The sequence below is a fragment of the Cinclus cinclus genome, chromosome 11 (genome assembly GCF_963662255.1).
Source record: "Cinclus cinclus chromosome 11, bCinCin1.1, whole genome shotgun sequence".
Taxonomy (NCBI): Eukaryota; Metazoa; Chordata; class Aves; order Passeriformes; family Cinclidae; genus Cinclus; species Cinclus cinclus.
Window position 1 is genome coordinate 12,298,575 of NC_085056.1, and position 23,780 is coordinate 12,322,354.

Genomic DNA, 23,780 nt, shown 5'->3' on the forward strand with positions numbered 1-23,780 from the left:
GCAGCGCCTCGGAGCAACATTAGGGCAAAGAAAACCTTCCTTTGCACAACCGCCCCTTGGGAGGGAAAGAGGGATGTAGAAAGAGCTTTTGCTTTTCACTATTTCAAAGGGAAAGGGCGGGGGGGCAGCGAGGAGCTGACATACCCTGGCGCTGGAGAGCCTGCACACGGCGCGGTGCTGGCAGCTGTGCTGGAGTCCCGAGCTGCTGCCGCCGCTGCTGCTGCCCCCGGAGTATTTCTGCTTCACCATCCAGTCCTCCAGCCCTCTGCGAGCCAGAGAGGCGTTCACCGCAAAACTATCACCTAGAAAAGAGGAGACAATGCCGCCGCTGAGCCGCCCGCAGAGCCCGCCCGACCCCCGAGGCCATCCCCGCGCCCGGCCGGGCTGGGGCTGAGACCGGGACCGGCACCGGGGCTGGGACCGGGACCGGGACCGAGAACGGCACCGGGACCGGAGCGGCCGAGCGGGGAGCAAAGTGCGGCGGAAAGTTGAGGGGAGAGGGCAGTGGGTCGGGGGCAGCCAGCCGAGCCGGGGGAGGGCGTTCAAAGTTACTAAGAGTGAGGAGCCATCCCTACCTTCCGGACTTTCTCTGGGTTTACAAACGGCAGCTAGGCAGATCCGGAGGAAAGTGTGTGAGGGAAATAATAAAGGAAGATCGTTAGACACCAGAATAAAAATCACAGCAACAAACCAAGTAAAATCCGAATAAAGGGAAGGGGCTAAGGAAGTAGCAAGTGAAAGGAACTAACCATGTTTCGAGTGAAGTTTCCCCATCTCTCTGCATTGATCTGCAATTACGATTCATTTGACTGTTTTCAGTAGGGTCAGGTTCGCTTGTTGTTATTTTTTTTTTGTAGATATATAAAATCCCAGCGTGTTTAGCAATCCATGTGCTCCGCTTCTCCGTGCTAACACACAAGCGAGCTCAAATCTCAGCTCCTCTCCTGCAGCTCGGTCCGGCGTCCCCCTCTCCGCTCCAGCCTTCCTCCTCTCTCCTCTCTTTCCCAAAGACAGAGGCGGTTACAAAAGACCTTACTTCACCCACCGGGGAACATGATTGACACCTCATTGAGATTAGACCACTTGCAGGCAGCCTCCGCCTTCCCATTGGGCCGCGGCGGCAGATGAAAGGGGCGAGCGAGCCTTTTGGAGGCTCAAAAAGGAAAAAGGGAGGGGGAGGAAAAAAAAAAAAAAAAAAAAAAAAAAAAAAGGAGCAGCCGGGGCGCGTTTCACTTCCAGCCAGGCACGGGCGGCGCGGCCGGCTCCGCTCCGCGCAGCCCCGGGAGCGGACAGTGCTCACCCGGCTCGGCTCGGCTCGGCTCGGCTCGGCCCGGCCCGGCCCCGCCACCAGCGCCGCCCTCCGCAGCGAGCGCGGATCCCGCGGGCCGCGCCCCCGCCCGCTCCGCACCCGCCGCCCCTCGGCGCTGCCGGGGTGTCCGGGCACCCCGCACGCTGCTCCCGGCACCCGGGTGCGCTGCTGAGCCCCTCCTGTCCCGCTGCGCGCTCTCTGGATGCCGAAGGAAGCCAGCACGCCTTCAGAGAAGCGGTTGTTCTGCTGACTTAAGTCGTGCAAATTATTTTTCACGGGCATCCCTTCGCACACAAGTGATCCTAATGAAGTCACTGTTAATGCCAAAAAGCAGTTCTCAAGGTCAGGTCCGGAACCCTTTCTCAGTGATTCAAAATGTTGGCAGCAGGAGAACAAAGTCTCTCTCAGCTTTTTTTTCATTATTAGTTAAGTAGATGAGATTTACAAGGAATCTGCCCTGCTTCTCCAAATTATGAATGGTGTATTTTTTACATATAGCATAAACTAAAAGGAAATTTGCTGTTTCATAAAGATAATTCTCACAGTCATTAAAAACTTGCTTTCTTCCTCTGGCTGGTCATTATATTTCTGTTTATGAAAATCACATCTCCCTTGAGATTCTTGTAGTTCAACTAGGAGAGATAAAAGGGAGTGTGTAGTAGATTCAGAACAAGAAAAAAATGAAGACTTCTGAGAATTTAACTCAAGAAACTACTAGTCAAACTATGTAGGGTTTGACCCAGATGGGCCTGATCCAAAAACTTCAAGGCCACATCTGTGCTTTCAAATCCATATGTTTCAAGCACAGGGAAGAAGGAGTTAGACTTGGGAGCTCATCTGAAAAAAAGATTCAAAGCATATGTAGTAACACTTCTGCAGGGAATTGGGACTGGGAGAGGAGGGTCAGGCTTGGAGCTCATTTTTAGAAGGAATTCCAAAGCACATGGATGTGGTGAATGTCTGGTATGAAACAACTATACAGCACAGCCAATGCAATGCCATTAAATGGACCGTTTCAACCCAAATTGTTCTTTGGATGATTGCAAAGTCATTTCTCACATTATTCTCACTATTTATCTGCCTAGCAGAGAAAGCCCTTGCATTGTGAAATGCAGCCATTGCAACAGCATCAATTGCTTGTCAAATAGCTAATAACATGCATATTTTGTGAATTTCTTTTTTATGTATTGCAATAATTTATTTGGCCCATTTTTATATTGTGTCTTTAAAGTTATATATTTGTTCATTTGAACATTGTCTCTTTTTTTAGGGAGGTGAAAGAGGAGAACAAAGTGATTCATATGAAATAGGTTTGTTGGGGCATGAGCCTCACCTAGACTGTGAAAACTTGTAAAAATTTTCTGATCCGTATGAAAAAATTTGAAATCCTAAGACCTCAGTTTAGCATATACACAAGTATGCCTTAAACCCTTTAAAACTTCACAAGCAAATATTTTATTTGGAATATCACTTATCTTCACTGTTTATGAGAAACAGAGAACAGCTTAGTGTAAGTGACCCCAAATGGGATGGGTCTATCTTGTGAGATGGTGCTCACATTCAGCTCTTGGGAATAAAACAAGGCCTTAGAAATGTCTCGAGTTCAGCAGGTCTGCTCAAGTGGCCAGGGGAAGAAGCCCTGGCTTTCACAGCAGATTACAGAGGTCCACTTGTGTCAAGGAACTTGCGTTCATAACACAGCCACTCTTGTGCAGAACTGCTTCATGTACTCAACATTTGTTAGAGTTTAAAGCAAGCCCTTTCTAATTACAGTCGATGACATACCCTGCAAAACCAAGGTTTTCATAGGAGAGCTAATCTGACGAAAGAATCCCAAATGTCAGTAACTGTCTCCATGTACAATGGAATTCATGACTGCACTGCTTGGGCACAGGAGTAACACAATTACAAGCTGGTTATGTTACTCTGGGTATGAATCACAACTGCAGCCAATTCTTCCTCCACCTGGAAGAAAGAAAGTTTTAGCTATTCTCAAAATGACAAATCTTGCAATTCATAGCATGGTTTTGTTCAGACATCAAATTCCAGTTGATTTCAGGATAATTTTTAGCATGGTATAACAACTAAACCGGAACCTCGAGATTTGACTCAATATATAATGATCCCCAAACTACAGGGACCACAAAGCATACAAAGCCTTTTGTTTTTCCTTCCATGGGGCCAGAAATGTGTTCAGTAGTGACGTCCAGTAAAATATCAGAGTAAAGTACGCCATTCACAAAACAGTACTAATGATTAAAGGATCTCCAACCCAGTGACCTCAGTGGAATTCTCAAAGTTCGAAAGCTATGACATAGAGTATTATTCATTGTCCTTTCATTAGTGCTGACTACATGCTACTCCTTCAGAAGATGGAAAACCCTTTTGAACCTTGCTATACTATAAAGCAGTTGATGATAGGAAATGCATCTTAGCTAAGGAACAAGTGAGTAAGACCATTCTGGGAATTCATTGTCAATATTCAGTAGCATAGTAAAATTAATGACAATAGTTGCAATAGCAAGAGTTACCCGATAGATGAACCACACTGATTTTCTTGTCTGAGTAGTGGTAAGGTACTGCTTTCCAGTTCTTCTGCTTTATCTCCTTCCTTTTCTTCCAGTCTCCTGCCATGTTCCCTCCAGCTGGAGATGAAAGAACTCTGGTATTGGCCTCCCACAGTCTCAGGTGGGTGCTGTTCTCTTCCACCTGGAAGTGGCATGCTGGTCATGCTACACCACCTTCAGAATAAGTGAGGGCTGACGTGTTTTCTGAAGTTGAAAAGCCCCATGTAATTCTTGAGGGGAAAAAAAAAAGGCATACAGAAGCAGTAAAGTGCAAACTGTGTGGTTCCTCCTCTGTGTGAAACAATCTAAGTCCATATTGAACAGAAGTCTTTTAAGAAAAGGCTGCTCATTTGAGAAGGAAAAACATATATGTTTTTTGTGTTTCTAAAGATGCTTCTGGTGTTCTCAGCAACACTGCCAGGGACAATATGGATCATATGTAAGCTCATAATATTTCCAGGATCCAGCTAATACAGAATTTTTAACCTCATCACTCCCATAACCTCACAGATGGTCACAAACCACACTCAGCCTCCATTACAACTGTTCCAACCAAACCCCTTTTACTCCATCAACAAAGAACTGCCCACAGCAATGATACCTCTTCAACAGTTGCCTCAATCACTATCCTGCTGATATATTTAGGGCCACAAACCCTTTTATGAACATTTAAATTTTGGTTTGGTGACCACACCAGTGTTCTGAATACTCATTCCCAACACATAAATGGGATGCCTATCACAAGATACTGCTTTAGCTTTTGGGCTTTTGTCCTTGTACCTCTGGTCTTGCAGTTTTTTCAGCGCTTTTGCCTTAGGCATTTTTGCAATCTGACATGTTAGCACCTCCTGGCTTTAGCAACTTTGCAGCCTTAGCTTATTGCCTCAAAGCTTTGGCATGAGTCTGCACTGTGGCATCCTTTCAACTCCAAACATACTTGCTTCACAGGTTTTCCTTGGGTTTTTCTTGGATGTCAGCAACTGCCCTGACCCTAGAGGGAGAAGAAAGACTGATCAGCAAGTTCAAACAGTGTCTGAGCAGCAGAAAGATGTCTATCACAAATGAGCACATTCACTACATCACTTGCCAGATATTGCACATGCTCAGGTACCATGAGAAATTTTTCCAGGCCTTCTTCAAGATTATTCCTATAAACCTTCTGAGAGCCTTTAATGATTGTCTGGAGAAAACTCTGGCCAACTTCATAGTCCCAAACTGTAAGACCACTGCATCTTTATACTCTAGTGGATATAGTTTCCATGATTAAAGTATTTTCTCTTTCACTTCTCTTCAAAGCCAAGAAAACCCATCAGACAGAGATAGATAGTTCAGGGTGACAAGTGCTGATTTGGTAGATGAGCTGTTTTCCACAAGCACCAGAAGATATCCAGTCATCCTTTGTATACTTCCCCCACTAAAATACTCCTTTTCAGGTAGTATCATATCTTCTTTTCATGGTATTCAGAGAAATGAGTTTTAGAAGTCTTAAAATGGAAGAATCCATGATGAGGAGGATAAAGGTTCATGCCAGGTTAATTTTATTAATTTGTTTTCTCCATCTATTACTCTGAAAGTCCTCATCAGTAACTGCCTTCAGTGAAGGCCCGAGTTTAGAAATGCTTTGGTTTTGTGAATTCCTAATTGTCACCTGTTATGTCCTGCAACTTCTCTCTCAAAGACCTTTGCAAAGCTAACTCAGTAATCTAGATTTCAGCTCACCAGAAAAGTGGAAAGGTGAAAAAAACGGTTGATGCTGCCTAAAATTAGTGAGACTCCTTCTACTATCTATCTCTCTATAGCTGAGGAAGCCGGGCCAGGCCTTTCCCAGCAATTTAGAAACAATTGACTTTTTCAGTATATTTTAGTGGGTGTTGGACCTAGAATCTGTTTGCTTGGAATCTGATTGCAGATTCTCCAGAAAAAATTCGAAGATCTTACAGAATTAGCAGGAAATTTTCTGTCATACAGAATTAGCAGGAAATTTTCTGTCATTGTTTCCCCAAGGAAAGCACTGTTCCTATCCAAATAAAATGAACTTGCGATTTATTTATTAATCCAAAGCTATGGATGTCCTTCCTAAAAGAGAATCCTTGAGATATTTTAAAGTGTGATTTTTTCTGAGTTTTCTTTTTCCAGTGCATATTTTGCTGAGATGAAATTTGCTAACAACTGTAACTAACAATATGCAGAGAAAGAGGAAAACTAACTTTTTTCCCCATCATGTATAGTGTACTATACATAAAAGGAAAAGAAGCAAAGTAGAAACTACTGCCATGACTTCAATAATCAGAACCTTTCTTTTAGCATCTAAGAAATGACAAGTAAGAAAGTTTTAATATAGGAGAGGATTTTTATTTGCATTTCTTAACAATAAGGGTGGTTTATACTCCACCTGGTGTCTTTTCTCACATCATCTTTTATGGGCTTCTCTCAGTGACAAGTACCTTTGTACAAAGGTTTCCTCCCCCCCTCTCCCCCTTCTCTGGTTCTAACTCTCTAGCAGGCTTCAGCATACAAACACAATGGGAGCATTGAAAGGAAGACAGTGGGACACCTCCTTTGATCTTGTGTTCTAATAACTTGTGTATGTTTGTGTCCAAAAACAATGTTCCAAGGCTGTGAGGACTGCTGCTGCCGAAAAGAATACTCATCACAGGGGCGGTGGAATAGTTAAACTGTATTCAGGAGAGTAAAATACTGGCCAATAATGTAAACAGCAGACTGTAAACTCTACTAAAATGCTTTGATGACTGAAGAGAGCCCCACTCCACAGCTGACAACATAGACATCATAGGTTTGTTCAAAGCATGGCACTGAGGGTCACCAGTAAATCATACAATTCCCTATTACTTTTCATATCCATTCTAGAGGGTACTCACTGCACATGGACAAAAGAAACATGTCTTACATTAAAGCAAATGGCTACTGTCAGATAACCCAGCTGAGCTTCTCCACTCTGCTGCTACTTGCTCAATATTGTTGGGGTTTTTTAAACTACAAGAAGCTGGATTTCTGTTTTCATTTTTCATTTTGTAACTCACTGGTGCTTTTCTTTCTGGAAAAGGAAAAATTATTGCTGGAAAAACAATTGGCATGGGATCAAAGTAAGACCAGTCAGACCTTACACAGAGCACACTGCTTGTGTAGAAGTCACTTCTGACAAAGTGGCAACCCACAGCAAGGGGTGGAGGAAGGAGAAAGTTGCTTGATCACTGTCTCATTATTTACAACTATGGTGTGGTATAGTCTTATACTGTCAACACGTTGACAAATCCATGACCTTTGGAAAGAAAATGTAAGAATCAGGATCTGCACCTATATTTTGTATTTAGGTTCCATCTCTGGAGTATTTTCAGCATATTTGAAACTACAGACTTTGACAGTCACCCAGGCCTGATTTCCAATATGATAGCATTTGCAAATCTTTCATGAAACGTGAAAGGCTTGAATTCAATGTGTGGTGGTTCAGCACAGCTGTTTTTTTTTTTTTTTAAATAAGCATAAAGTTTATTGAAGTTCTGTTTCTATAGTAAACAGGGTTGGTGCTGTGCTTACAAATAAGTAAGTGTAAGAAGTGTTAACTTAATAAATATCTGAAAAACATAAAAAAGTTAGTAAAACTACCTTTTAAGCTCTGCATGAATGATAACAATTCCAAAGTGTTTTGGCAAACATTCATAACCATATCGTACAGGGAAAGAAAACTTTACTCTAAAAACTCTGCTTGGACCACCATGTCACTGTACATAGAAATCTGGCTCCAGTAACTTGCCACAAGTATTTTGTCATTCTAAAATAAACTTGGCTATAAAATAATCCTTGTTTTGAACATTAAGATACAGCAGAATAAACGGTCAGATTTATCTCCAAGTTGTTTACACGCTGAGTCATTGGTTATTGCTGATTTTCCCCACAGGTACCCTGTGCACACCAAGGAGTGGTGGTGGTACAAAGCCTGTGATGCAGCAGGAATACAGAGACTGGCACAGGTGAGGGGCTGAGGCACAGGAACTGCCCTCTCAATTTCCCTGTGTGTGTTTCTGCTCTGCAGTACCAAGCAGAGCCCAGCTGCCTGTACCCACAGACAGTCTTGGGGATGAATTACCCAAGAGTACGACAGAAAAGATGCAAACTGCTAACTGCTGAGCATGGTCCTGGCTCAGTGCTCAGGCTTTGTGCAGCTTACCAAGGTTGTTGAATGAGAACAGATTCGTTTCAGGCACAGACCCAGGGAGATGCAGGCACAAAGCAGAAGCACAGAGCGTGTCAGCACTGCCCAGCACAGCACATGCACACTCCAGGTGACAAGACACGGGCAGAACCCCATGTGCAAGGAATTCCTTGCAAGGAAAACAGAAATCATTAAAGCAGTTCAACTATATTGAGGTCACCAGCACAGCACACACAGCCTGATCTAAATTGTCCTTGCTGTTTACCTATGTTCTCTAAACTTTGCTGTGGAAAACAGCTTTGTTTTCAAAATTTACTTAGTTTTTTCACAAGGTGCATCCAAAGGAGCCATGACACTGACTCATGTAGATAAGACACTATCTTAAATGAGCTTAAAATCAAATAATCAAATTCTTCTTGACTTCTACATGGAAACGTCTGAAGGGCTGGCAGATGGACAGGTACAAAATGACCAAGTAAACTCTGAACATTTAATTTATACTTCTCTGCTTTTTTTTAACCATTAACTATCAGTGTTACAAGACTTGGCTTCTACCAAGCACGCTGCACATTGATTTGTGTGCTCAATACATGGCCTCTTCACTGTACCTCTGCAACATTTTCTTATGGCATTAATGACATAATTATTGCATAGAGATAGGCTGCATTAGTTTAAATGAAGATAACCCACAGAGATCCACTTTGCTGCTCTATTCTACTTTCTGTGTCCTTTCACATTGTGCATTTTCAAATACATGACAGAAGCTACAGGAATTCTGGGATTTGCATAAAACCAACAAGCCCTCAATTCTTCTCCTGGCATTCATAATTTTGCCATGGTGGTTTTGAACTGGTGCCAGATTACATCTAACCAAGGCAGCATTTCTGCCAGCGTCCAGCAAAGGCAGGGTGCATCATAGCATGCTTTCCCTTTTGCCTCTGTTCTGGCAGCCAAAGGGCAGACAAATGAAAAAACTCAGACACATAAATCACACACCGTGTACTTCCTCACAGCCTCCCTTGCAAAAGCATCTTGCAATATCTTAAGAGACTCTTTCCCTATAAGACTCCTTCAGTACCATGAGGCATGTATAGGCTGGGTCACTGCTGCTAATACCATATTCACACAATAAGAGAACAGTGTCTTATTTATGCATCCAAATTTACATTTTAAAAAATACAAATTCCTGAACATATACTAGGTAGAATTCATCTTCCTCTATAGTCAATGGAGAGTAATGGGTGATTCATGTGACCTATTTTATATGTCTCTATGAAGTTGAAATGAATCATCTTCTAAAAGTACCTATTAGGACGTGATTTGTCTCATCTTAATATAGACATTTAAAATAGGTCAGATGAACAGGTTATTCCCCTCCCTTGACTATAAGGGGAGACCAGGTGACCAGATCAAGTGAAGATATTGTAGATAGCTAGGTGAGATGCATTCCACTTTGTGCATGTGAAGCAAGATTTTAAGGTTCTTCTTCCCCCAGTCTCAAAGGGAGAGGTGACTTTTCTTTTTTAACACAAAAAAGAATATTCCTGTATGCTATGCACTGTAAAACATTGGGGAGATCAGAGGGAACAGAATACTACTATGCTGGACAAGGCTTAAGTGGGATGCACGAAAGTGTGAGAGATCACAGCTCTGTCACTGTACAGAAGACAATCAATGTGTAAGTTACAGGTGTGTTAAGCCCATTCTTTTATGTGTAGTTGTGCATCTGTGGAATGTTTTGTTTTCTGTTTCTGCAAGGGGTTAGAATGTCACCACAAAAAGTTTCTTACTGCTCTGGTCTTAGGGTTTGATCTAATCAGCCCTCTTGTGCAGAAAGATACTGTCCAGAAAAATACTGTGATCAGATCAGCCATCCCCATCAACCTCAAGCAGACAGACACATGCAAGAACAGCTATGCAATCTCTGCTCCTCTAATGCTCCTAACCAACCAAGTGGGAGTACTGTATCTTACATAGGCTCAGGGAAAGTTTGGGCAAACCAATATAAGGGAAATCCAGTGACAGTTTCTAAATACAGAGAAGTCATATCAGACTCAAGAATTCCCTGAATAACAAGTTGTGAGAGACAATTGAGTAGAAGTATCATGATATGTTAACCCTATTATATTCTTCCCCAGGCATCTGCTTTTGGTCACTGTTAGAGACCAGCACCCTGTTCAGCAATTCTTGATCTACCTACCACAAAAAAAAAAAAAAAAAATTAAGTGGATCATGAGTGTTTCAGACCAATTGAAGAAGTTCAATTAGTATAGTCCCCATGGAAGAGACGAAGAAAATTCTTGCACCGAGTTCAACTAAGCCACTGAGCTGGTCTGGAGGCTCCATACTGATTTCAAGAGACCCATGGGGTACTATTCAGTCTCTTCATGTCTGAGTAGCTGTACAATAATATCCACATTATTAAAATAAAATCTTGTTTCATAAGACAGTTTTCTCATATGTTCTGAGTATTTCCTACTGAGAGTGGGAAGGCATTAATAGAACTGGATTTAAAATTCTACAAATCAGCATAAATCTCTATGGAAAAAGAATATACTTCAGCTCTTCCCTGCTGTTGGATTATTGTTGAATACCCTATGGTTCTCCACAAATTCTTTTCTGTAGCACAAACCAATGAGCGGATAATAGAACTTTTGTTTATAAATTCTATATTCTCTTTACTGTAACGTCTAATATTTTAGTATCTCATTTTTCACACAATGGAATCATATTCAGAATTATGGCACCCTGGCAAATAGTTAAGGATTCCAAATGTATCAGTCTTAAATCAGGCCAGACGGGACTAAGAATTTAAAGCTGACATAGTCTCCCGCTGGTCATGAAGGAAGAGGTGCAACAGTATTTGGCTGTTGTATTGGTTCCTTGGGTACAGCACTGGTGCCACCTCCAGCTGATCACAAGGCTCTGAGTCCAGCAGTTCAGTCAGGGTTCAGCCCACCTGTCTGTGCCTTCATCCAGACCATCCTCCATCCCTCCATCAGCAAGGATGTTACTGTGTTAAACTGTCAAAAGTTTTACCAGAGTCAAAATTAATATCCTCTGCAACATCCACCTTTCTTACAGAAGGCAGCCAGGTGTGCCAGGGATTATTCCCCCCCTTCATAATCAGTGCTGAGCTCTCCCAGTCACCTTCTGTCCTAAACGTGCTTGGAAATGGGTTCCAGGGATTTGTTCCATTGCCTTCCCTGGGATCAGGTGAAGCTGATCGGTCTGTAACTCTCAGATTCTCCTTTTTGTCCTCCTTGAAGATGTGTCACATTTGCTTTATTTCAGTCCTCAGAAGCCTCTCCCAATAGCGGTGACTTTTCAATGGTAGCTGAGAGTGGCCTCCTGGAGACATCAGGCAGCTCCCCCCGTGAGTGCATCCCATCAGCTCCCTTCCCATGGACCTGTGTACATCCAGCTTCTTGAAATACCCTTTGACCTGACATTTTTTCACTGAGGGTGAGTCTTCATTGCTTCGGACTTTCTCACTGGGCTCAAGAATCTGGGACTGCTGGAGGCTGGTTTTACCAGGAGAGAACGAGCTGAAGAGTTTAGTGAGCAAGCACCTTAGCCTTCCCTGTGTCCTTTGTCCACCCACTCATCCAGCAGCAGACTCACATTTTACCTGCTGATATGCTTGCAGAAGCCCTTTTTGTTGCCCTTCCCACCCCTCGCTTAATTAGACACCAGCTGGGCTCTGACTTTTCCAGCTCCATCCCCACATTCGCGTGGGCTGCTGGAGTCTGCAGTGTGGAAAATGCCTGAAGTTTGTGTCTAGAGCCAATCACAAATTCAATGTACCAACCTCAGAAGTAAACATGGAATGGTCTTTTGTGTACAATCTGGCAGGAGACTGATTTAGCAAGGACGACAAACTATCCCAGCCATCCATAATTTTCACTTTAGCAATTAAAAGAATCCAGATGTGATTCTCTACATTTGTTTAGAGAAAATTAGACAAAAGTAAATATTGCAAGCAAAGAGTTTCAAATTGCTGCAATGGTCCAAGCCTTTGTCATGCTTACAGCTGGGATCAGAGCACTGTAGAAAGTAGATTTTCTGCTATGTAGAAAAATCCACAATTTCTTTTTTCATTCCAAATGAGGGAAAAACTCTTTCTTTATTTTCATAATTTTTTAAAGTTCTTTTTGGGTTTTAACTGATGGTTCTGATTTTTTAGCCTTTTCCTATTACAAAAGAGTTCGTCTTCTTAATTTTAAACAATGGGCTAAAAAAGCTATTTTACAAGGTCAAAATGTTCTATTCCAAAAATATAAAGAATTTCTGTTTCAAGTCTATTCAAATATTCTGCTCCAGTATTTTAATACACAGAGCATTGTTGAAAGTGAAACATTTATATGGATTGCCGTTTTGCAGTGAAGAGCAGTTCCACAATAAATTTTCCGACCAGTTCCAATTTGAAATGTGAGAGAATACAGAGATTGTGTGTTACAAGTAGTTTTGTATCTTCAATGGTATTACTTCTCCCTTTCATCTCCTAAGGGCAAGGATGACTCAGATAAACATGGTCAAAAAATCAGGTCCTAGATATAACAAATATAGTAATTATATTTATTATTTTATCTCTTTTAAAGATTTAGTATATCATCTGAAAAACATAGTTTCCAATTCTGATTAACCTGACTCTTCATTTACCTAGGTTCTTCTTCCCAGAGATTTCAGGAAGGAAGGTACACTTTCATTTCAGGAGCAATTCAGTGTCTCTATTTCAGTTTTGCTATAAAGGAAGAACATTTATTTCTGTCAGTTTCCTTTACAGCCATACTGCAGGGTGCCTCTGATTATGCTAAACATTTGGGCCAGTTAAAGGCAATCAGCTTTATTTTATGTGTTTTTAGACTGCAGATTTTTTACATTTTCATTGCTAAGACACCAGGGCTTTTTCACCACATGAGATGCAAAAATTAATATTACTTTGTTTTGCTAATACTGAATCAACAGCCACTACATACAGCATCCAGCCTGACCCTGAACAAGAACTCTGGGCCCATCCTGTCTTCCAAATAGTATAGACATAATCCTATTAAAAAGATAAAATAATATAAGAGAAAACAAAGCAAAAGGAATCTTAAGTATGTGTATTCCTCTTTAGGCTTCACAACTGAGCAGTCCCTCTGAAGCCATCACATTTCATTACAGTGGAGCTTTCTGGTCCAACCCTGCGCATAGAAAAGGCAGCTGCATATCCTTGAGTCCTTTCCAGCCTGCATTCGGCACAGATTTTGAGTATAGGATGAGCATCTGACCTTTAAAAAAATCTTAAATTCAGAATATATAAAACAGGCTGCTTAGCCATTCTTCTTATTTCTAAAGGAGATTAAATGCAGTTGAAGAAACTACACTGCATTCAGAAACTGGACCCTTTGGAAGAAAGGGTGACATTTTCTCAAAAAGAAAAAGTCCACAGACTAGGACTTTTCAACTGTTTCAGTATAAAAGAGCCAAATATAAAGAGCAGGAAACCATTCTGTACTTTCAGAATAATGTGAAAAAGACAACCCAAGAGAGCTTTAATACCTGAAATGCTCTTAAATCCTAAAGAAAGACTTTTTGTAATACTATATCAAAAGGGGAAAGGGAAATAGCCCAACACAGTGCTTTCCTTTTTTCAGCACGATATGGATGTGGAAAGTATGTTAATTCCCGTATTCTCAAAGGAAAACAAATAGCATAAACAGACAGACAGGAGAGGAAGAGAGCAGTATGTTTAAAATAATAGAGAAACCCACCACTCATTTAAGCTGTTAGCTCTGGGAAGGCTCAGGCTGTGTGTCCAATCACAGGACCTACAGTTTATGTCAAGGCTTGTTTCAGATGCATTCTGCACCAACTCCGCCAAACACAAACACAATTAGAGCATTCAGCATCAGACAGTAGGAGATCCCCTTTGATGTTGGGATAAAATGAGGATATGCATGGTTTTGTCCAAAATGACAACCATCCCAGGTTTACTAATGGGTATCTAATAGAAAAAGAGAACTTTATGATGCTCATTAATTACCAAACTGTCATGTGCTTCTGGCAGAAAGAAAGTAATCCTCTTCTCCAGATTAGACAGCCACCACAAAGGACTTCAAAGAACTTTCAGTCCCCTCCCCTGAGAGCTGCCTTGCATAAACCTCACAGCACTAACCGTGCAAATTAAAAGAAGGGAGCAGTTGACAAACCCTTCCTGATACATGCGCAGTCTATTGCTGTTGGCAGTTCAGACACGAGCCCTTATTCTGCTGGCAGATGTGCACATTCTCTATACAGAAAACATGCTCTAAAATTCACACAAAACTTTACAAGTTATCAGTAAACAATGCTTTCCACTCTTGCTTTCAAACCCAGAGATATTTGTGCTGATGGTCCTTTGGTGGCAATAAAAATTCTTTTTTAAGAACATGAAAATGTAGAAGAAATACAGCTGAAAGTCTAGTTCTCAGAAAATTTCCTCAGATACTGTTCTTAATAAGGAGCAGCTAAAGTATGCCTTTTCTGGCAATTTGCCACAGTGGGTATAAAGGGCTACAGAAATCATCCAGTATGAGAATGGATGTGTGAGGGAGCAAGAAGCACTTACAGTGATTCTCCTAGTTTAAATGGTCAGACATTTATGGAGTTGGAGATTTTGCCTTCAGCACAAATTCCTTCCCTTGCTCTTACACTTCTATAAACTATATGTAACTTTTTTTTTTCTCAGAGACTGAACTACAGACTTCAAAGTAGGCAGTACATTTCACATATTTATGATTGTCACCCAAATGCATGTATTTATGGTTGTTTTCACAAAGGTCTGAAACAGTGTTAAAGTCTGAATTGTCTCTCAGGTGGAGTGAGGGGACAGGTACTTGTGATGTTTGGATGACATGTGAATTCTTGATGACAGGATTGTGTTCCCCAACATATCTGGCTTTTGTTTTCTTTATTTACTCACGTAGATTCAAATCACTTTACTGACAAGGTGAAAGACAATGAGCCCCATTATGATTTAGAATCTGAATATCCTTATTCAAAGCATCCCATGCAGCATTTGGTTAAAGCTGTGTGCCTTGGTCTTACTGGACAGATCAAATATTTAAAAAGTTCCCTGCAAATTTTTGTTTTAAATTAATTCAATTTTTTATTTAAATAAGGTCTTTCTCCAACCAATTTGACAGACATTTTATAACAATGATTGCCAAAAGCATACTGCTATCCAAAACAGAACTGGCTTTATGTTTAATATGAACATAAGAGTCCAGGGGAAGCAGTGCTGAGTGAGAAATAGTACTAAAATAAATAATCATAGGGACCATCAAAAACTGTTCTTTTGTTCATACCACTTTTCAGACAGATTTCTTTGGTACATCTTGCTGAACCTATTCCAAACCCAAACACTTTGAAAGATTCCCTCATTCCCAATGTATGTGCTGCTTCTCAGTTTGATTTTTAAATACTGACAACATACCCAGGAGAAAATAGGTTTGAATTTCCTTTTTTCTTTTTTTTTTAAATGAGTGATTTAAATTCTTGAAAACTCTAGGCTGCATTAGAAACATCATGTACGCTGAACACATGACCAACCTTGGTAACAGGTACATATATAAAATATTAAATGAGGCTGGGTAAAATTTGTTATTCAACCTTTTTAGTGAAAAATCCCCCATCTTTTGGAGAGTAAAACCCACAAACATTTCAACCTAAATAAAATTTTCATAGTAGAGAAATGTCATGAACTTTGAAAATATGAGCACAAAACTGGAGAAAATGGAGTCTTGTCTGAGAATTCTTTCTCTTTTCACCTTCCATTGACTGTATTTGAGGATCAAAAATATATTTCCTGATTGTCTCTACAGTTAAACCCTTCATTGTTGCTTTTACTCACTAAACATGTTCATTTCTGGAGTATTCTTTTTCTATATTAATAACTACTAAGGGTCCCAACATTTCTGAATTACCATGGGCAGAACCTTGACTTTCCTATCAGCTCTCCAAAGAGAGCATTTAGAATAGACCCAGTTATGCATGACAAAATAAAAATTTAATATTTGAAGGTGACACAATGTTTGGTCAGTTACAGAGAAGTCGCCTGATAGGTGCCAGCTCCAGCTCTAGACCATGGCAATCAGCAAGTGCCCTACACTGGGAGAAAGACAAGCACTGTTCACACTGAGAAGTCAAATGAGCTATGATTAAAACCACTAAAACAGTACTGTTGTATTGTGTTCCCGGTGCCAGTGCTTCTTTCTATTGTTTTCTTTGGTGTGAAACAATAAAAAATTATTTAAAGTTATTTATAAAGACATACCAAGCATTTGATTCATTTGCAAGTTAGTTAAAGATTGTAGAGTTGTAGGTTGAACAGCCACAGGATTTTCTTTCCTACCCCTTTTTGGAGGTTATCCACTACAGCTGAAAATTCAATGCTCATGCTCACTTTGAACTTGCAATTCAGCTGATGCAAAAAACCAGGACATAATCTTTGACACAACATCCTCTGTTAAGAACATCCTCCTCCACCTTCTTCCCCAAAGATAGCCAAGAAACTGTAGTTTCTTAAGCACATTCAAAACACAGCCCTGTACCAGCCTTTCTAAAGAAAATTAACTCTACCCCAGCTGAAATCAGCACAGAAACAGAGCCAGGAGTGAGGTACTCCCAGCTCAGTGTCATAAGCATCCAGTTCTGAGGTGAGTTCTCTCCTGCTAAGTGTACAAGAGTGATGCATTCATCCTACTTCCACCTCCAGGCATTCATCTATGACTTTTGTCACAATAAGACCAAAATCACAGCTAATTCCTGAATGGATATATTTCTGGGGACCCACCAGCTTCCAGGATATGCCCACAAAAATGTGACTCCATTAGTTGTCTGTTTTCTCTAGTGAACTCTTTTTCTTAAATTCTCTGGTTGGCATCAGACAAACAAGTCATTCTCCTGCATATAAGATAATTTTCATTAGTTTTTCTTTGGTTAAGTGACAGGTGAAACAAAAGAAGTCCTAGGAAAATTTTGGAATAGGATGATCCTTGCAGGCAGAAATTTAATTGGTTTCAATCAAAAATGCAATCACAGAGGAATCTGTACTGAATTTTTGTGTTGCATTTTCAAATATGTGAAAGAAGCAGTGAAAGAACAAATGATGGCAGCAAAAACAAACCCAAGGCAAAGAGGCAACATGATCTGGGAAGAGATAAGAGTTTTAGGGTAGAGGGCTGGATGGACAAAGGCCTGAGCCTGTGAGTGATGTTACTAATCCCAGCTATGCTCAGGGAAACAGGGCTCGGTGCAAATTCGTTGTGACTGAACAGATTTGTCCCAGAGAAACAATTCACTCCATAGTCAACTTCTCCTCCTAACAGAAACAAGCTAAAATTGGCAAGCCCCTTCAGCCAAAAAAGAGATTAGTGGTGTTAGCAATGAGATCTGAAGAATAAGCACAGAAATTTCAAGTTGCTGTTCCAGCTCAGCCAAGCTCTGGTATTTTTTCAATTCAATGTCAAACTCAAATGAATGGCTCACAAGACAGTCAGAAAGGGCAGGAGGGTTTTAGCAGTCATCTAGTCTGATCTAGGACCAGTGATGTTCCAAAATTTTTACCCCACCAAGAAATGGAATCATTCCAATCTAGGATCAGCATATGGTGGAACCAGCCACCATGGAGCATATCTGGCCACAGCATCACCAAGATGTACAAGTCAGGAGGGAAGAAAAAGACCCCACTTGAACTGGCAAAGGACATGGGGAAATTTATATTTTTGGCATATTTAAGTACTTGTAAAGTCTTCCAGGATGAACAGGGAAGGAACCACTTTATACACACTCAGATGCATCTGGACTTGCAGATCAAGATCAGGGGAGAAAAGAAGCAACAGTCATTCCAGGAGGCTGTGGATTTGCTAATAGAACTTGACCTTTTTCTCTCAGCAGTGAACTTCACAGGAAGGCGACTGGAGCTGAAAAAGATGCCAGCTGATTACTGTGAGCTGAGGCAGCACAACTGGGAGCCTGATCCTGGGAAAGCAAAAGTCAGTATTTAGAGATGTTTCTGTGTAATTTCTACAGCAATCAATTCAGTTGATGGAAAAAGAGTAAATAGGAATTACTGAAACATTAAATGAAGTCATTAAACCTGGCATGGAAAGCTTTCCTCTAAAAAGAATTGGCCAAGTCCCCAGATGATCACAGATACATAGAAGTTCAAAGAGTGTAGGAAACAGATTTGTGAATTTGCCAGAAGGTGAAAACTTCAGCATAGGTTGGATGGAAGGAGGAACCCTTAGGTGGTCAGGAAACTGTGATTAGGCAGTTTTAGGAGTTCATTCATCCCTTCCATACACACAAAATATACAAGTGCACACACAAGGACTGCTCCTTTTCCAGTCTGCCCACAAGTTAAGTTTTCACAGAGTGAGCCCAGAGTCCAATGATGGAGGCTGAGCCTGTAAAGGACTACAAGTGGTGCTTTGGAGCAGGTAATGCTCATGTAGCATAGTACTGTACCTCCTGGCAATAGATTTTAATTCAGTAGGACATTTCTACTGAGTTTTCAGGAGAACAAATTTATGGTCTGGGGAAACCATGTATTGCTGCCATAGCTTTATAGATTTAACACAAACAGACTTACATATAGGGATGGCAATAATGCTTTGTCCATTATTACTGTACTGAAAAATTAGCAAATGCTCTCCCAACCACAGCAACTACCAGGTAAAGACATCCAAATAAAACTATGCAAGACAAAAACCAGATGACTCCTTCTGCCTCTGTTAACTCCTATTAATATGCCTGAAAGAACCAGGTCATCAAAAGCATGAGTACACCCAGACATATATAAAACTGACAAAGTTCCCACTTCATTGCCTGGAACAATGGATTTGCTCTTTCAGTAATAGCCTACAGGGTGCTGAAATACTTACCTGAGAGGGATGCTGTGTTGGAACAGAATGTCACAGTGAAATCATCTGGTAAATGAAGCACTGCACTCCAGCATGCAGTTCTTCTTCAGATAATCATGCTTAATGCTTTTTCCATCACAGAAGAAAATCCTGGTATTTCAAATTGAAATAAAGATGTGGGATATGGAACAATGTACAAGTTACTACTTTTAAGAGACAGAAGTATTCTGGCTGAAGCTGTTGCTATTATGAATCTCTAAGCTGCAAGCTGACAAATATCCATGTTTTGTCTTAGTTTAGACAACCCTGAACACGAGTTTTTCTAAATGGCCAACCATTAATATTTCATGCAATCTTTTATTTTAAAGCAGCTTGTTCATCCTATTATGTTATTACTAGACAAAGACAGACCTGCAGCAAATAGAAGGTAAGGTGTCCATTCAAAAAGGACAGCAGATATCAATTTTGAACCTCTATGAACAAACATAGAGTGGAAATGCACCCAATTTGCTAGTCCCATATCTAGAACAAACATTTCTAGGACACTTGAACAGTTTTGTATCTTTAAGACAAGAATTCACACAGCTCAGACATAAAAGAGTTGCTACAAAATGGGGCCTCTATCAAGGGGCTAACACCTCACAGTGTGGGGCCTCTATCATGGAGCTAACACTTCACTTGCTTTACAGTCAAGTAACCTCCATCTCCTTCTTATTTTCAAAGCCTTCCCAAAAGTTTTAGCTATATGAAGTGACAACAGTGATTCACATACAATTCTTTAGGTCCTGTTTTCATTACAGGGAAAAAACCCACATGCTAAGCCTAATTAAAGCCTAACACACCCTTTTAAAACAGCTCACGCTACCCATGCAACATTCATTCTCCTGCCCCAATGCCATCTAGCCCTGCCTCATTTACTGTATTACTTAAAAACATCTATGAATCTTAAAGAATAGCTTATAATTATTCCAAATAGCTTCAGCTAACAAAATATAGGGCATGAGCTCAATCTTTCCATAGAGCATGATGGAAAGAAAGGGAAAACCAATTGGAGGTAAATAGTAAAAAGCAGTTATCTGTAATAATGGACTGTGCTGTAAGATAATCTCAGTTGACTGTGCCACAGTCTTGCTCAGAATCAGGTCTAAACAAATTCTGAAGTTATGTGGAAGGGATTGTTGGAGTTGCCTAAGCTAATTAAAAGCCTAGAATGTGTTAGGGTGAAGGGTCTATACTGGATTCACGTATAACATGCTTGGGATGAAGCAATGAACAGATTCACAGCAGTAATGCTGATTGGAATCCAGGTATTTATCATGAGGGTCACCTGCTAAAGTCAGGCTATCGAACAAATGGAAAATATTAGCTCATGATCAGATAGCAGATGATTTCATAACATAGGTCTATGGTTTATAAGACTCCTCATGTAGGTCACTAAATGGGTGATTGGAAATAAGTTAGTCATGTTTACCTGAAGTGTTAACCATATAAATGCTTTCATAAAATCACAAATTCCCCATTTGTCATTGCTGGCACTTACCAAGCTTGGAAGCAATGCAGCAAGGGTGCAAAATGCTGATACTCACAAAGCACTTCAGACGAGTCTCTGGTGAGCCCAGCCAATGACAGCCCATAACTCTGGGGGCATAATAACTGATCTTGAGAGGATGATAAGAGAAAATAAACTTATTGCCATATTATATTTGATGATATAAAGTTAACAAATTAGGAAAATAACTCTAGTTACTCCAAAGGTTCTTCTGAGGGTGTTTGTATCTTGAAAATAATCCCAATGTTAATGCAGAATTGTGAGTGCATTTGCTATTTAAAAAATAATCAGTATAATAGCTGTTAAGAAGATTTATCTGATGATCCTGTTGAGGGTCAGAACAGCTTATCTCTTCTTAGAACTGTAAAGATAATATTAAGCATGCAAAGGAGCAGCTATGGATCTAGACAAAGCTGCTCAGTAAATCAAAAGGCTCCCCTGCTATGTTACACAGCACACAAACAGCTTTAGCTCCAGCTCTGCACACACTGACAGCTACTTACATGAATTTTAACACTAGGACACAACATTAAGATGATATTTTCAGAGCGGCATTTTTCTATTCTGATGTCCCCCATTCTCTGGCAGCCTTCTCTGAGTGACTAACTTGTACACTTGGAAGAGGCAGAGAAGGCAGAAATGCTAGTACACTCTGACAATAAGCACTGAAAGCTGGAGTTTGCACCTTGGGCTGTGGAAGGGCTCAGAACTTCCCTGGTACAAGAAAGGTCCGTGCTATGGTGAATATGCACAGCACACATAAAGCCTAAAGCCAGCTATAAAATAAAAGTCCAATTTAACCTTCCTCTTGAAATCTCAAGATGAATATCACAAATAAATAGTTAGATATGGAGAACACACACTTCAAATCAGAAGTTCTCCTTGTGCCTCTAAAGTAGGAATATCAAGTTTCAGCTTTCTGAACATGAGCCGAAAACCAAGTTAAGGAATGATGCAACCAGCAGTTTAACAACTGCTCAGCTGTGTCATTTTCTGACCAGCTCCTCTTTTTCTACTCTAGAGTAAACACAGTTAACAAGGCCAAATGTGTAGAACACAGATACATGAGAAAAAAACCCAAACAACAAATCAGAACAAAACTAGTGGCTCCATACCCACAGGGGAGAGCCCAGTCTGTTCTCTTGCAACCAATGTTGGTTATGAGAAATTCCTGTGAAGGCAAATTACTGTGAGAGAGAAGTGCTGCACACCACGGGCAGGGAGCTGTGCCAGGCTGGGCAGGGGGGGTGGGTGCTACTGGGGTCACTTCTTCTCACACAGGAAACCAGGGACAAAGGGATCAATTGCTCATTGGAAAGAGAATTAAATCAACCAGAAATCAGCAAGGAGGGGACGGGGCAGATGTAGAAGGTTAGGATTGATGTTGTTCTGGTGATTTAAGTACAGATAGCAGTATTTAAGACTTCCAAAATAAAAAGTTTATGAACTAAAGTACTGCAAATCGATTTCTGTATTTTGTGGATTACAATAAGGTGATGAGCCAGGTAAAATTAAAAAAAAAAAATCTAACATTTAGACTGTACTGAAATTAAATATTCCATTCAAGTAAACACCTCTATAATAATCCTAGATTTTACATGCTTGAATAAAAACAATTTAGAAAAATAAAATTCGAGAGTAAAATATTTCAGAGGTGAACAATATTAAGGGTACATTTTCAGTTCTGCAAACCATAATGTAGCTTTAAGACTAAAAACAAGCAAAGAAAACACATTTACTTGATGGCGTCTTTCCCCATGGAGAAACACATTTTGATACCTACATTTTTGCAGAACCTTGAGTAGTTTAGGGGCTCTCTCTCAGCAAAGCAGAGTTCATCCAGCTGTCTAATGAGGTAAGATTGAGTGCTGCAATGGAGGATTGGCAGACAGGACAGGATCCTCGGTGTGATAGTCAAGGAAAAGAAGGCATAGTGAATGGAAAAGGAATTTAGTTTCAATGTTTATGCAGACACAAAGCAAGGAAACTAATTAAAAGGTCCTAATCTCTTTCTGGTAGGCTTACTGAAGTCTTATTTTTGCAAGTAATATGATTTTCGCATGTAGTTAGATATCACTTGATTTATACAGTGTCATAAACTGTTTTTACTGATAAGTTACTGGAGGGCAGAGAGATGTCCCTTCAGCTGGGGGATCCCAGCTGTGTGGGTCAAAGGACAAAGGGTCTGGATTGATGATCCTTAGTCCTGTGCAAGGAGAAAACCAGGAGATGTAGCTGCCATCACGATTATGAAGACTGGATCTAACCCCAGATAGAAATAGAGCAGTGTACAGAGGCTGAAGCTGGGTAACTCCCTGGATTTTTTTTTTATTGACGCTAACAACTTTAAAGAAGGAGTTTCATCAACTTGGGCAAGAAACTGCAGAGACAGAAAGGGGACAGTTCCTGCAATAGCAGTGATTTGGACATACTGCCAAGTTCCTTGCTATCTGATAATCACATCTTTATTTATCAAACTTGATTGGAAGGAACTCTTGAGGTCCAAACCTCTAGTCCAAACCTCTGTAACTTTTATATCTGTTCACAATTTCCTTTGGTGCAACCTGTGACCACGGCTTCTCAGCCTTTCAGGGTGCATCTCCTGGAAAAGTCCTGCCAGTATTTAGGGTCTGCAACGCTTTGTCAAGCTAATGGTACAGTGTCATGTTTCTAAGAACTACAAGTTGCTAAGGGAAGAACAAGGCATACACAGATTAACTCCATCATCCTTCCTGATTCCAACAAGTGGAAATTTAGGAAGGACAAGACTGCAACCCAGCAGTGGTGCTTAATTAGGTATAGATTTAATCCTTTCTGGAATCTATTTGGTTTCCACAAAATTCCATGGTGGAAAGTGCTGCAGTTGACTTATAAATTATGAAAAAGTGCTTTTTTCACTTGAAGTGAAGCAAATCGAGCTCTCCCAGTTTTAGCAATATTTTATTGGAAACAAGTGAGACTAAGATGCACAGCTTCTCTTGATGCTTTATGCAATTTCAGTGGCAATGGATCTCAAGGATGTTTTCAAACTTTAGAGCTCAGGGAAACTGTTGAGATAGCAAATGTTAACACCCTCTGAGAATTTCTCTGCATAATAAAGTTTACCATTAGGACTATCACAATGAAGTCTTTCCTCTAGACTTCTAGTAGTGTAAGTTCTAATGTGAAGACACTCCAAAATAGGCCAGCTCACCCAGGATTTGCAGCAATATAGATATCATAATATATTATAGATTGACTGGTAAATCTATATATATACATAAAGATTGACTGCAACAATGCAGAGAAAGAAATT

General features: G+C 40.5%; 1 protein-coding gene across 1 annotated transcript in view; it reads right to left on the reverse strand.

Annotated features, from left to right (window-relative positions):
* Positions 1–774, reverse strand: part of NKD1 (NKD inhibitor of WNT signaling pathway 1) — a 104,358-nt gene extending 103,584 nt beyond the window's left edge. Inside the window, exons 1-3 of the mRNA XM_062499819.1 lie at positions 750–774; positions 576–608; positions 145–302 (exon numbers count right to left, since the gene is read on the reverse strand). Of these exons, the coding sequence (XP_062355803.1) occupies positions 145–302; positions 576–608; positions 750–774 (216 nt within the window). The remainder of the gene's footprint in view (positions 1–144; positions 303–575; positions 609–749) is intronic.
* Between the last annotated feature and the right edge of the window lie 23,006 nt (positions 775–23,780).